The 16,234-nt window shown below is 36.4% G+C and overlaps 1 protein-coding gene across 1 annotated transcript in view; it reads left to right on the top strand.

The window, feature by feature from the left end:
- The window catches only part of LOC135072631 (ATP-binding cassette sub-family G member 1-like), a 45,479-nt gene extending 29,245 nt beyond the window's left edge, over window positions 1-16,234 (top strand). Inside the window, exons 3-10 of the mRNA XM_063966637.1 lie at window positions 1,562-1,748; window positions 7,698-7,843; window positions 8,213-8,451; window positions 12,054-12,164; window positions 13,052-13,203; window positions 13,632-13,818; window positions 14,231-14,487; window positions 14,701-16,234. Coding sequence (XP_063822707.1) covers window positions 1,562-1,748; window positions 7,698-7,843; window positions 8,213-8,451; window positions 12,054-12,164; window positions 13,052-13,203; window positions 13,632-13,818; window positions 14,231-14,487; window positions 14,701-15,045 — 1,624 coding nt within the window. The 3' untranslated portion in view covers window positions 15,046-16,234. The remainder of the gene's footprint in view (window positions 1-1,561; window positions 1,749-7,697; window positions 7,844-8,212; window positions 8,452-12,053; window positions 12,165-13,051; window positions 13,204-13,631; window positions 13,819-14,230; window positions 14,488-14,700) is intronic.

Here is a 16,234-nt window from a genome sequence, read left to right as displayed (position 1 = left end):
CTGGAAATCCATGGCCTGCAGATCCACCATCGACTCTACATTTCATCAGACGCCGTAGAACACGTACCGGTGATTCACCTACCCGAGCTACCTGTAAACGCAACGCTATCCGGTGCACGCGCACTCAATATGCATGGAATCAATTTGGATGAAATCAAATACATGTCGTACGCCCTGAAACACAGTGCAGCAATCAGTGCTAGTGAAAATGAAACAGACACTTCTTATTTTACATACTTTACATTTGTATTAGTTTTGATTCTTTTTATGTTAATTGTGTTAATTGCCTTCCGCAAACATGTAAAAATTTTATGTAAACGAAATTATCGGAATACTCATAAAAATGAAACTTCCGATAATTTCTCACTTAGGGAGGGAGGAGTTATGCATCCGTCAGCTCCCTCTGCTCTAGACTAAACAAGATAAGTCATCACTTTCCACTCTACAGTGTAAGCATTCGTAGAATTGTTATTCACATAAGAGATGTGTCAGCAGAACTAAATTGTAAACACCGTACTGGACGACTGCGATCGGCCACAATATTAAATCATTATTAAATCGCCTCCAACTCGGCGAGGACGTGATCACTTAGTTTAATTAAATATAATCCTTTTTAAAAAGCTTCCACCCCGCTCCCGAAATCTGACTACCTACTTACTGTACCTACAGATAACGGATCTATCGAAACTGACCTACATAGTCGATACGTCACATCACAAACAGGAGGCAAATTAGGCACTAATTCAGACTTCCTTAGCAACGCGGTATCTTCTTTAGTCTATGACCAAAGGTAGTGCAAGAGGAAGCGTTCGTTAACTGACCTTAAATGTTCTTAGCCGTAAATACAATTGACAGCGCATTTGATTGTACATTGCTATTGCATAATAACCCTTATTGATTTTAAGTAAGCAGATCAGAGTAATTAATTATTAAATAAATAAAAAAATAAATCCTGAAGTCCTGAAAATGACGGCGTATGGGTATACCGTATACCCCGATCGCGATGGTGTGAGGTTAGGCTTGTAGCCTTAGACTTCCGCGACACCACCGGCAACCTAAACCCCCTGAAAAGGGCTGAAAAGCATGTTCTCATCTAGAATTCTAGATAGGTGCCTTTAATAAACTCTCGTAGATGAACAAAACATCCAAAGGATATATGCGTCAACATAAGTCTCCTAAACCCCAGTAGAGTCCAATCGGGTAGGAATAGCCACTAGGATCACGTGTTGAATGCCAAACAATAATACTTTCTCAAAAGAAAAGTTATCATCACGTGGAATTTAAAATATTCAACGCTAATTATGTATTTACTATTGGTCGCTTTTTCAAAAGTCAGGTGTCATTTACCTGTTGAATAAAAACACGCAAATTATGTAGATTTGAGATGATGTTAATTTTATTTATTGTGATAAGCGTGACCGGTCTTTATTCGTTAGAATTTTTAAGGACGCTATGATCTCTGATTGTGTAAATTTTTTTTATGAACGTTTTCCAATGTATGGTCTTTATCGAAGTGGTTTTCTAAAAGTCACTTATATTTATTCCTTTTTTTTACTTCCAGAAAACCATCAAACGGTGTTCTGTACGTGAATGGGAGGGTCCGAAACGAGAACACATTCAAACGGCGCTCGTGCTACATCCTTCAGGATGACAAAGTGCAAGACACTCTCACCACCTCAGAATCCCTCACGATAGCCGCCGAACTCAAGCTGGGCAACCACGTCAGTGCTGCACAGAAGAAAAGACGGGTTAGTGTCAAGGACTTTCCATTAGACCAGCCCCCCTAGACAAAATGCCAAATGTTTTTAAATGACAGTTTATGTCGAAAGATGGTCGAAAAACCTTTTTTTTTTTTATGGAGTTTCAACGGATTCGATTTTCGATTCGATCAAAAAGTGCCACTTGTCAGCTGGCCATATCCAGCTCTCCAGTAGCAGTGCCATAAATTCACCCCCAACAGCTGTTTTACCATGCTTAAAGGTCGCGCACCCTGCGACTAGTCTAGGACATATTGAACTAATCATTATGGCCCCTTTATGGTCCTCAGACTAGGTTTGGAGGCCCTGCATTAAACTATACATTGTTACATTTTGTTGCAGTACAGCACCTACTCGTACATACACCGTGTTACTTTGCATTCTTGCCATATTCACAGAGATAAAAGTAGGGTACAATACCTATTATTTAAGATAAACAAGAGACTCCCATAAAGAAAGTACATTGAGTTTTTAGTAAATTTGGTTTTGCAGTACAAATTGGAATAAACCAATTTTGTCTTGCACGTTCTGCAGGCGCAAGTGGAATAAACCTAGTGGGCGTGGCCTAGTTCTTATTAATCTGTGATGTTTTATGGCTCTGGGTACAAGCCTTTTTACCCAGTCATAATAATTATTTTAAAATACTCTTCAGTTGATTTTAGATTTTCCTTTCTAATTTACGGGCTTATGACCGTCAAAAATACGTAATAATTATTAGGCTTTTAATTAATTTATAACATTGTTCCCTATTTTTACAAATTAATAAATTAAGTATGAAATGAAATCACCTTATTCACAATTAATTATTTATTTACAAAGTTTACGTACTGCGAGCGAAGCAAGTGTTCAAAGTGTCCTCTGTTCTGATGAAGGCAGACTGTGCCTTCCTGGCGAAGCGTAGGTACCTATTTCGCTTTAGTTTTCACAACACATAAACGTTTTGTCTCACAGTTTCGCTGAAACAATACTTTCACGTAACACGTTTACACTATTTATCTCTTCTGCGCCTTTCTGCGCATACCAAGTCACTCAAAAATAATAGTCCATGGGTGTTAGGTCCGAGGATCGTGGTGGCCAAGCTACTGGACCCCCTCGTTCAATCCACTGTTCACCAAACGTATTATTCGCGCACTTGACGTCCTTATTGTGGAGGAGCACCATCCTGCTGGTATAGTAGAGCATTTAGTGTAACGCTAAGGGTACGTCATCAAGCATTTCGTCTAAGACGTCTTGCAGACACTCCAAGCACCATTTTGATGAAATTATTCATTGTTTGAATACACTTCAGTCATTTTTGTATTATTTATAACGTGATTTGTGATTAATGGATTTCTCAGTTTTTACAAAAGTGTCAAAAAGACATTTTAAAGACAATAGATTGCAATAGATATTTAAAAATACAATAAAAAGTAAAAAAAGTCTCCATCGCCATCGCTAACAAGTGATGTGCATGCGTTACGATAATTAGTGATGTGTTTAACAGATTGTCGATAAAATAAAATACTCAAAATTAAAAATCAAAATTTTCGGGCATTATTTTTTAACGGATTTGTGTTCAGTATCAGTAATATACACACACCGGCAGATTTAGAGGAACGGAAAAAAAAGCATCAATATCATCATTATTTTAGGAAAAAAATGCCTAATTATGACATTATTTTTTAATTTAATTCTAAATATGAAAAAAATAATTGCCAACAGTATATTTTTTTAATTATTTTGTTTAAATTACCCCATCAACAGTTTCGTTGAGTGTTTTGAATTGAATGAAGCTTTTGCTAATTTGGATTTCTTTTACGTGAAAGATGTTTTTTTCTGAGAATTTTGTTGTGTAAGCATTCAGTTACTTATAAGGGTTTATTATGCCCAGCTTAGCACCGTCAGAAATCATTAAGGCAGATGAAATGAGAAGTAACGGCCATGCATACAAATCGGCTGCCGTAAGACGTCGTTGATCAGTATCGACCACCCATGGCAGTAACCAACGGTACAGATTGATCATTTCTGTCGTTAGGAGGAGGGTTCAAGTCAGAAAAAGGCGTACTTCGCGACGGGATGACCGTTTTTTACAACTTCGAGTTTTCAGAAAGTCGCGGTTACCTGCTGTTCAAGCCAGAAATAACCTTAAAGACACTCGAGGAGTAAGAGTGACTGAGCCCACAGTTCACAGGAGATTTACTGAAGTTGGTATAGGGTCGTGCATACCCGAGAAAGCTCCAACTTGTGACACAGCACCGAAAAAACATATTGAACTTTTCACGTGAATATCGTGATTGGGTCTTGAACGACTGGAGGCATGATCTCTTCACTTATGAGTGCAGAGTTCTCTTAAACCAGATCGATGGAAGATAGCGAATATGGAGACACAAAGAGAACGTAACATTTAGTCTTAATTTTGAAAATATTGTGGTTTATGGAGGTAGCTTAATTCTGGTGTGGGGAAGGATTTTTTTGGGAGCTCGCACGGAGTTAGTGGTGGGTGATGGAGGAAATACGACTTCTGAATGGTACACTAGGAACATTTTAGAAGAACATGATGTGCCATTTACTCCATTTATTGTGGACTCCTTTAGTTTAATTCACGATAATGTTCGTTTTCACAGTGCTCGCTCAGTACAGGCACATCTAAACCATTTGGATATACCCATGATGCAGTGGCTGGCAAGATCCCTAGACAAGAATCCTATAGAGCATGTCTTGGACTTTCTTAAAAGATGTGTTAAATTCAGAATACCACCGGTGGTGTTGAGAAACGCGTTACTAGAGGAATGGCAGACATTGCCCCAAAATACCCTTCATAACATTAACTGCAGCATGCTCAGATGAATGGAAACCATCATCAGAGCAAGAGGGGGAAATACCCATCATAAATTAATTCATTTGGTTAGTGATAAGCTACCCTAATTTTTAATCTGGCCACAATTTCTAATTTTTGTTCAAAACTGAAAAATTGAAATTTCGTTTCGATGATTTTTTATTAAATAAAAACGACTAAATATTTTAAAAATCTATGTTATTTTATTTTATTTTAATTATCTCTTTATTTTGTATAATAAATATTTCATAGATCAGTAGTAATTTTCCTTATTTTCATACTTTTTTTTGCGTTCCGCTAAATCTGCCGGTGTGTGTAGTTACCTCTGTAAATATGGCAAGAATGCAAAGTAACACCCTGTATAAGCCACTACTTAAGGTCCCATCGTCTTTACTTAGAGCTTTTATCAGACCGTAAGCCTGTTTTACCAACTACTAGTTGAAGCGAAGTGCCAGTTTAAACGTTTTAACACATTGGATGCTGCGTTTTTCTACGTCTGTATAGCGCCTTAGGCGTTTGCCCAACAATAAAAGTAAACATGTTTGGAACATCATTGCGTCTCTGTTAATTGTTTGAAGTCGACAGAAACGGAATGATATTTTTGATTTAGCTTAATATTCATGCAAGTGGCCCTTATGTATGTCGTAGTATGAAACAAGTAAAAGAACAGTGCCCAATGACGACACAATGGCCGCTTACTACAAGCTGGGGCATTATGTCAGCGTTGTTTAGATAAACAGCCGGGTTACTGAGTTAATATCATATTTTAATGCCTACGCCTGATAAATAAAGGGGAATTATAAAACGAGCGACTAAAAAACAACTTTGCGACTGATGATGGCATACTGTTTTAATACCTTGAGCGGTATGAATTTGAGTAAGCGAAAAATTTACCAAACTAACGACGAATATTGATCAATAATAAAATCCAGAACGAGCTTACAAAATGTGGGTTTTGATTATTACATTTCAGACATAAAAATACTATCCGGGCGACTAAATTACTAAGTGAGCGACTAGAAATACAGAGAGGGCAACTTTAATATGAAGATACATTAGATTTTTCTAATTGAGGTTTTACTGAACGAACTACAAAAAAGTTAATTCTAAGCAAAGTTTTGTGAGCTGCTTTATTAATGATTATTGGTTACTGATATTATATTTAAGGTCTCATGTTTTTTTATTTTTATACGCTTTATTAATGAAAACTACAGATTGTTACAGCGCGCGAATTCGAATCGGGGCGGGTGACTGTCCCGAATTTTTAACAAAATATGTATGCAAACACGTTTTGGGTCTAGCAATTCGGCTCAAACTAACAACACCGCCACTGGAAGCAAAACTGATACCTATTGGACAAAAAAGAAAACGAGGCTGGCCCGCTAAGTCCAAGCCAGCACTTATCATACAGTGACGATGAGTAGGTAGAGCTCCTCAATCCTCATAGGTACCAATGAGCCTTATTAATAAAATTACTTTTTTTTTGGGTCGACAGAAGCGACTTATTTTATTTTGTTTTTTTTTTGTTGATTCGATTTAAGAAAATACAAATTTATTTCATTTTTAATAATACATTGTTTCCTTTGATTACCTACCCTTAAATTTTAATGATTTATTTTTTTCGCTACTAGAATAGTGTTCCGTCAAATATTTATTTCATAAGATCATTTTTTATTTAAATGTGGGCTCATAATACGCTGCTCATAATAGTATTTTTCAAAGTAGTTTTTGCATTCGAAACACTTCACTAAAGTTCAAAATACCACTCAGTATAAAAAAAGCATTTGCCAAATATTGAAAAAAATGCAGGACCTAACGTTGACACTCAATCAAATATTAGGTCGCTCAAATATTATGAAGCTTCTCATTTTGTATTTTAAGGAACTCAATTTTTTTTTGTAAGTTGCTATTCTTTTGATTTTTCGTCACTCGCACTCAGTCGCTCACTTAGTAATTCTTTAGCCCACATTAATTATTTTTGACACTTACAACATAAATTTACAGTCACTCGTTTAAATACTACCCATAAATAAATATCAACCTTCTTACTTACGCATTCGAGAGAAAGCGTAAGCAAGGTAGTTTTTACGTTAGTATCTTGATAACGAGCCACTGCTATTAGCCGAGAATATCTAATTATGGGCTTAATGTTAACAGATGAAGGGACCACTTTTACTTTGATTTGTACAGATAAAATACCTATATTACTACCTGAAAAGTACTATTAGTAACAGGTTACAGGAATATAAAAAAAAATAGGAAAACAATTCATAAAAGGAACTGTGTTCATAAAAGTCGTTGTTTACAGAATTTTTTACATTTGATTTGGAACGATTTAGTCTAGATTCTTGCATTTACAAAGAACCTTACTTATATTGTTACAAGATAACGAAATAATGTTGTATTGTTATAAATTATGTAGGTACCTATGTTACGTGAACGGTTCCTTGATAAAGAGTCGTTCAAACGTGACTTTTGGACTAGCATTACTAACGCGTTGGTAATAGAGAATTTCAGCTAAACACAATTTTAGGGTATTCCCCTTGCATGGTGTTCCATAATATGCCGATGTAGACAATTTCTTCTTTCATAAGTTTTGAGATATTTCTGAAACCATAGATGGTTGAGTTGTTGGATGGTTTTGTAAAATAAGGAACGAGTAACAAATAAAATATAATTATTGAAAATACCAGCAGCTTATCACTGTTTTTGAACTTCAGTTCAGGGAATACCACATGCCTTATCATCGCTTAGTAATTTCATTTCATTCCTATTTGACCAAGTTACTCAACTAATTATTTCGTAGATAGTGATGCGAATTATCACTCCGAACGAAATGGTTTCATTTAAGTTATTTGTAATAAGTGCTCAGTATGTAGGTAGGTAGGACAAGCGCCTGAAAAAAACGCGGTATGAATGGGCCTAAGTGTATTCTTTCTTACCATAAATACCTATTACTGCCGGGACATTTACTGCATTTTATGCACCATAAAAAATAATGTTCATAACTACAAGTAGGTACCTACATTATATCTCAATGTAACATTAATTTATCGGAACTAGTTACATTGATTTGAATAAATGTGTGAATAACAGCAGTTGTTTGACGTACATTTTTGTCCCAGATAGGAGAAATAATCACGTCCCTCGGACTGGGCATGGCGGAGCGGACGCGGGCGGGTCATCTGTCCGGCGGGCAGCGCAAGAGGCTGGCCATCGGGCTCGAGCTCGTCAGCGACCCTGACGTCATATTCCTGGACGAACCCACCAGGTATAGCACCTAAATAGACTACATCTAAAAGTTTGCAACTCGATTTAGATTATCGTACTATTTTTGAGTTAAGTTTTGTTGAGAATCGTTTTGTAGTTATGGCATTATTAACTACATAAAATACGCACATTTATTCACATTCATGTCTATTGCCAATAAGTTTTAAATATTCTATAGTCGTCAGGAGTTAAAAAAAACTAGCGAAAGAACAAAAAATTTCTCACAAAAACGTTTTTTAACAGCTTTTTCACTCACTGAATACAATAATTTTCTAATGTACCTACTTACATAATTACGTACGTAAATATTTACGTACTGTGATGCATTTAAACATTTTCATAAATAAAAGCAGTGTCAATTTCCTTTCAGTGGCCTAGATAGTTCGATATCGAAGCAGTTGGTGTTCCTGCTCCACTTACTGGCTCGGCAGGGCAGGACAGTGGTGGTGTCGATGCACCAGCCGTCGGCGACGCTCCTGCAAATGGTTGACCGGCTCTACGCTGTCGTGGCAGGAAGATGCGCCTACACCGGTTCAGTGCCAGCCCTGCTGCCGTACCTAGAACAAATGAACCTAATCTGCCCACCGTACCACAATTGCGTAGACTTTCGTAAGTACTCATACTGTAGTCGATGACGCTTTTGCAAATGGTGGACCGCCTCTACGTTGTCGTAGCAGAAATATGCGCCTACAACCAGTTCAGTCCCAGCGCTGCTGCCGTACCTAGAACAAATGAACCTAATCTGCCCACCGTACCACAATTGCGTAGACTTTCGTGAGTACTCATTCTGGCAGTTGATGACGATTTTGCAAATGATGCACCGGCTTTAGGCTGTGGTGGCAGGAAGGTGCGAATTGCGCATACACAGATTCAGTACCAGCGCTTCAACATTGAAACCTAATCTGCCCATGGGGGGCAGATTGGTTTATTTGTTCTAAGTTCATAATTCCGTAGACTTTCGTATTGTACTTGTAGCAAGTACTTGCTGCAACCATGCTCTAAGCTACAACTTGCCACGCTCCTCCAAGCATGAGGTAGTGGCCGGACTAATCATATTTTCCAGTTTCATGCTAGCACTAGTTCACTTTTCTTGAGTGAATCTAACCTTAAAACAAAAATATTAAAATATATTTGTTTTGCATTCTATCCATACCAAATACAATGAACTAAGTGACTTGGTAACAAAATTCACATCGCGCAAATAGTTATTTTAAATAATTTTGAATACAATACATGCTCCTCAATTTCAAGGTCTGCTTAGAATAATGGAAAATTAATTTGCCAAATTTTTGAAATTTAAGTTTACATTGTGTAGTTTCGTTAGCGACAGTAGGTATTAGGCATTAGCACAGTACCTACTATGTAGTTATACTAACACCACACAGTTCAAAAGTGAATTTCATTAAAGGAAGAATTTAACATTGTGTGTAAATTAGAAATAGTTCGTCTATTTTCTAAAATTTACTTTCATTAATACTTAAGTTATAAAAATATTAATTCAGTCAGCTAACGTCGCAAAACCTATATTTACATAATCCATTGTAAAGAGAACAATAGAGGAACATCGTTTCGACAGATAAATAAAGTATGTCAATGTATTGGTGGTGTCAACATGCAGTTTCAACAGTTCCGATAAAGCTTCAGATTAGTCCAGTCAATAAAGCATTATAGATGGAAAACTTTAGAACACAATTTCTGACTTCAGGACTTTATTTAGACTAGTTAGGAGGTGAACATAGCAAAAGTCCCCGTCCTTAGCCCTTGAGCCGGCGGGGAGAGGGGGGTTTAAAGGTGTCACTTTTCGGTTTTTCGCTTAATCCTCGGAAACTATGCGTCCTAGTGACATGACTACTATGAACCAAAACAAGCATATTCAATTTGCTACAGGTGAGATAGTCAACTTTTTTGATAAATTGTATAGTTTTCGCGGCATCTGCTCTAGAAGGTCTGTAATATTGGAAATTTTATTTTTGTCTTACATGTTCCCATCAGGAGAAAAGCGACTAAATCAACATTGAGCAATTATTCTAGACATGCGGGAGCATGTTAAGCCTAGTTCCAGGGAGGGGACTGCACCGTGCGTATATTTAGACGAACCACTTTGAGCCACTATTGACTCCTCATCACTCAAAAACTACTGTGCATTAACACTTCAAATTTGACTCATGTGTTGAGACTTGCAAGATATAGGTACATCAGCTTCAAATTTCATAAATATGCCTCAAACGGTTCTTTAGGTATTGAAGTCCAAAAATCTACATGTTGGACCTATAGACCAAATTCTAACCACTTCCAGATGATCTCGAAGGTTCAAATTTGGCATCCAGAAAGGTAGTTATGTAAATACAAAGGAACAAATAAAAAACCAGTAAATTTCAACATTTCACAGGTGATAGATAGATTTTAGTGTTGTAAATGTCGATTTTTGAACGTCAATACCTAAATAACCGTTTGAGGTATATTTATGAAATTTGAAGCTGATGTATATCTTGCAAGTCTTAATACATGAGCCAAATTTGAAGAGTTAATGCACAGTAGTTTTTGAATTATGAGGAGTCAAAAATGGCTCCAATTGGTTCGTCTAAATATACCCACGGTGCAGTCCCCTCTCTGGAACTAGGCTTAACATGCTTCCGCATGTCTATAGTGTTTGCTCATTGTTGATTTAGTCGATTTTCTCCTGATAGGAACATGTAAGACAAAAATTAAACTTCCAATTTTACAGACCTTCTAGAGCAGATGCCGCAAAAACTATACAAGATATAGAAAAACTTGACGGTCTCGCCTGTAGCAAATTGAATAAGCTTTTTTTGGCTCATAGTAGTCATGTCACTAGGACGCATAGTTTCCGAGGATTAAGCGAAAAACCGAAAAGTGGTACCTTTAAACCCCCCTCACCCCGCCGGCTCAAGGGCTAAGGGCGGGGACTTTTGCTATGTTCACCACCTAACTAGGCTAAATAAAGTCCCGAGGTCAGAAATTGTGTTCCACGGATTTCTCTCTACACCGTCGTTAAGGCATTCATCGACTGGACTAGATAGTTAACTGACGCTGTACAAAAAAGGGTGTTTGACACCACCAATCGATTGACGTACTTTTATGAACTGTCAAAACGCGACTCTCCCATAGATTTTGTAGGGCAATACAAGCCGATGGAATGAAGAGTGTTTCTAAAAAAGTCGTGCTTCAAAATGACTGGTGATTTGTGTCAAATACCTAATTGTAGTTCATCTCTCACAGATAACATCTCTCACAGATAAGGTCCTAGGTAATAGGCAATCTGGACTTTATTAGCCAGTGGTGAAACAGGCCCGTATTATTTCGAAATGCTGCAATAATAATTTGTTCCAATAATTATTTTATGAATTTATGAGAATGAGGGCAGCATGTGTATAATTTGCCTTAAACAATAAAACCATTAGGTTTATTTATTTACATTTACTTCTTATTGTTTATGATATATAAATAATTATTATCTAACTCAACTACGTTTCTCAGCATGATCTGTTTGGTATCATCATATAAATCTGCGTAAATATGTGGTAAATGACGGCATAGTTGTACATAATATAGTAAATAACAACACTCATGTTTTGTTATAATCATATAAAATAATCTTATTATTGTTCGACAATAATTTATCTTGAGAACGTGGCAGTAACGGATGTAAATGAATGATTTAGATTCTAAATTTTAGAAGAAATAATCCATACTGAATAATTTATTCATAGACCGTACATTTGACAAAAAATTCACAATTACCTATACCTATTGAGGAAATCTAACATTTTGAATTTAAGTAAGTTGATGTGCGACGACTAGACTAGTAGGTAGGTAGTGTAGGTACCTACATTTTACTGACACGTGTGAGTACTCAAATATAAAACTAAGTACAGTATTATGAGTCCAAGAAAACTGTAATATGGAAAATACTTAAGCAGTTACATAAAATGTGTGGTTTGTGGTAGTTAAATATTTATTTACAACTCACTGCACAACAAGTTTGTGTGGGAGAAAACTCATTTTGCTTTTATTTTTATCACACAGATGTTAAGATATAGATGTAAGCTTTAAGCTTTCAACTGGCCAATCTGGAAATCATCGGAGGTTCCTCCAATGATTTATATGTTCAGCAGTGACGTCCTGTATCTGAAATGATGAAGCTTTCATAGAATAATTAAAAACAATTGTATATTATTTTTTGTCCACAGTTATCGAAATATGCAGTGAGAATGCAAATGAATTAGTAAGATATTCGAGAAACGGAAAGTGCGATCGGTGGCTACATCACATTTCTCATGAGACTGATGATAAGTTTTTAGGTAAGTGTTTAATTATATCTAATCGTTATTAACGCGTGAATGGAACTTACTATCTGTTAAGCCAGATAAAGATTGAAATAAATGTCTCGGTTTTTAAAACCATGTAAAACAATATTTGATTTAACGGGACGATTTACGATTTAAATACCTAAATTGATATGGCAAGACAAGCTATTAATTAAATGTTACTTAACATAAAACTACCGTAGCCAGGATGCAGGCCGCCACCAACCGGCCATTGTGGAAATCATTAGGGGAGGCCTATGTTCAGCAGTGGACGTCCTATGGCTGAAATGATGATGATGATGATAACATAAAACTAATCCATGATTTTTTCTCCTGACTTAGGTCTACATCTACATTCAAATATCCTACTAATATTATAAATGCGAAAGTGTGGATGTCTGGATGTTTGTTACTCTTTCACGCAAAAACTACTGAACGGATTTTGATGAAACTTCACAGTATTATTGTTTATAACTCAGAATAACATATAAGCTATAATTTATGACTATCTGTGACAAACGAAATTTCACGCGGGTGAAGCCGCGGGCAAAAGCTAGTCCGAAATATTTTCTTAAGCCTTTTGTAATTGAAAATTCATGAAAATTATTATGTCACACAGGTAATTTTAAATACATAGGCAAATCTTCTTAAGTACCTAACCAGGTACTTTGGTAAATTATTACTTTGTTATTAGGTTCCTACTTTGGATTCTTAGTAACAAAAGATAATTACAACCATTTTCCATATTATGATTAAGACAATAATCTTGTTTGATTCTTTAAAGCTTAATTAACTCTTTTGTCAATTTATTGAAGATCGATACAGTACGCTCTTTCATAGATTTATTTATTACAATAACCTTACCTACTCCTTCTTTTCAGAAAAAAATAATTTAAGGAGTGACGATGTGTACCTGACTAGTTTACCGGCGCCGAAAGAACGCCAAACAAATAAAATACTATTAAAACTAAAAAGCACGTATTCCACATCAGTATGGAAACAGTTCACTACACTCACAAGAAGATCTCTTTTGGTAAGTAAAACTTACTATCATCCAACATTATAAAAGAAAATAAAAGCTTGTAAAAGAAAGCTTATTTTGTTCTTCATTGCTGGGCAAAGGTTCTTCTGATTAATTTCATCGTGGGTCCAATGACAGTTTAACTTTCCCCCGGGACAAACTTAACCTTCACTGGTTGGGTTTTTATTGGCGGTCAAGCTGAAGATCCTGGCTATACATGATTTGCAGCAGTTTTAATGAGAGGTGGAAATAGTCCCATGCTGGGCAAATGTCTACCCCAGAAGCTTAATTATGACGACTAGAAGTCACCACTCCCAATTTTAAGTTTATATCTTCAGGCCAACCTTTTGAAGCAAGCTTTTACTAAAAGTCTAGTATAATTTCAAATCTGTAATCACAGAAAGAACCTACAAGTAACATTGGAACCATTTTTCTTTCAGTCGATATGGCGAGACCCCTCCTTTAGCCTTACGATAGTCGGAATACATTGTATGATGGCGTTTTTCATTGGGTTCCTGTTCTACAACATCGGCGAGGACGCGAAATACGTGAGAGACAGCTACAATATGCTTTACTTCAGCCTTATGTTCCTAATGTTCACCGCCTTCAGTTCTGTTTCCATTCACTGTAAGTATTACACATTTCATTCACTAATCGTTTTATATCATCAGTCCAAACTTCTTTTTATAATCACTAACTTCGTTCTACTTGTATAAATATCGTCAAAAGATCTAGGTTTGTAGAGCGCACTCTACCCAGACTCTTAAAAAGTTAATGGGTTAAACTCTTGTAAATACTGCACTTGAAATGAAATTAAATCTTTTGAAGTAATCAGAAGATTTGAGTTCTCGAAGATCTCGTAAGATGCGAATATCAGCCCTCCCTAACTCATCTGGTTAGCGTCGGGAGTGCAATCAAATCCATTTGCCTCCAATAAATTGCAGAGGATCGTATTTCTGTAGGAGAGACTAAATTACCTGATGATGATGATACACCAGAATTTGTGGCAGTTATTTTAGACATACCTATGTGTTTTCAGTTCCCGATCAAATTCCCGTGGTGCGGCGCGAGCATTTCAACCGTTGGTACACGGCTGGCGCGTACTACATCGCCACACTGATATCAACATTACCCACGCAGACCATCTGCACCGTCAGCTACGCCTGCATAGTGTACTGGCTCACGGGCATGCCTCCCGAGTTTGTCCGCTTTGGCACTTTCTGCTGGACCTTGCTGCTAGTCTCGTACGTCGCTCTCAGTGTCGGACTCCTCAATGGATCGATGTTCAATGTCAAGGTGAGAATTAACCGTCTACTTATCATCAAAAAGATCGAATACATTCTGAACAATAAGTATTTACATTATGCAATTAACTAAGTTGTCTAGTTGTCTACGTAAGGTATGACAACCAATTCTTTATCTTCAGATTTTTTACTCATGTTTAAGCTATAGAAATTTTTTTGCAATTGTTGGAATTGAAATTAATTAGATACGTTTGCACCTTTTCAGAATGGAGTGATCTTCGGGCCGTTCTTCATAATGCCATTCACGATATTCTCGGGCTTCTTCCTGAGGTACAGCGACGCGCCGGTGATATTCCGCTGGATGTTCCACATCTCCTTCCTGAAGCACGGCCTGGTGGGCCTGGTCTTTGCCGTCTTCGGCATGGACCGGCCCAAGATGCCCTGCTCCGATATCTACTGCCACTACACCGTCCCGAAGAAATTCATCGATGACGTACAAATGTCCAACGAAAACTACATCATCGTTATGATCGCTCTTCTCGCCATAGGCCTCGTGGTTACGGTGCTTTCATTTATCATACTAAAAATTAGACTTAAGAACAAATGGTGAGGCTAATCAGGTTCTTGTCAGGTACTGGTGTTGTTAATTTAAGAGTGCCATAGCTTGGATAAGTAAATATGAGAGTATTGCAATTGCGAAGTAAAGATTTAGTCTAATTTAGATTAAATCCATCTTTATTAGTGCAATTTCAAGATATATCATTCCAATTTTGTTCACTATTGTTGGTTGTCTTCGATGATTTTGAATTGTATAATGTGGGACAAATTGTGTTGGTTGGGTCTATTGGGGATCTACTGCGAAGATCGCTTTTGGTTAGCTTAATCTCTTTTATAATTAAAACATTCCAGGGTGAGTGAGTTAAACGAAGAGATTCGAATAGTTTTGTGGGAAAAGGCATCAAAATATGACACCGATGGTTTATAAAATAAGGGATATCTGGTCCAGTGCAGGATCTTGACAGTTTACAATTAAACTTAACATGTGTAGCCAATTAGTATTATTTATAGGTACTTGAAAGGCTTTAGAGAAGATATTTTTGAACCAATGGTGCATTTTATATTGCTGAGTTTAAACGAAAAATAGTGAAACGTATGTAATCAAAAATAGTAACATCTTAGTGGACTTCTGTACATTCCTGATATGAGTTAACAGAGATATGTATTTTTCCATTTTGGTGTAAAGTGATATCAAGAACCAAAATAACAAAGGATCGAACAAGATAATACTATACGAGTACAAGTACCTAGGATTTCTTTAAATACAATAAGTACTATGTACTTAATCTGTGATGTTAATGTACATAAATATAAATCAAATATAGGTACCAAATATAAATGCCTTTGTAGATAGATAAATTGTAGCATAGATATTATTGAATGATATAGATTTATACCTAAGGTTAAAAGAGATTTTTATACTTATTTTATTCGTTCAGCAAAGAACAAAATGACATATTGCTAATATGGGATATTGATACTCTGTGTCGGGGTTTTGTGAAGATGCGTGACAGTGTATTTGTATTGTATTAAATGACGATTATTTATTGTATCACCTTTTTGTATTAATGCTATCGGATATTATTGCTGTGGTAGAGACGATATCACATGAAACTTCTTGTTGCAAAATTGCCCCTAATACAACTATGTATAAGATGCCACAGTGTTTATCTTCATTTATTGTCCTCTGTACATCAGATAAGAGTAAAAGAAATAAACTAATATGCATTGTTGTCGCTCTA

Source organism: Ostrinia nubilalis, chromosome 6 (genome assembly GCF_963855985.1).
Source record: "Ostrinia nubilalis chromosome 6, ilOstNubi1.1, whole genome shotgun sequence".
Classification (NCBI taxonomy): Eukaryota; Metazoa; Arthropoda; class Insecta; order Lepidoptera; family Crambidae; genus Ostrinia; species Ostrinia nubilalis.
The sequence above is the reverse complement of the archived record's forward strand: the minus strand, read 5'-3'. Positions and strand labels throughout refer to the sequence as shown.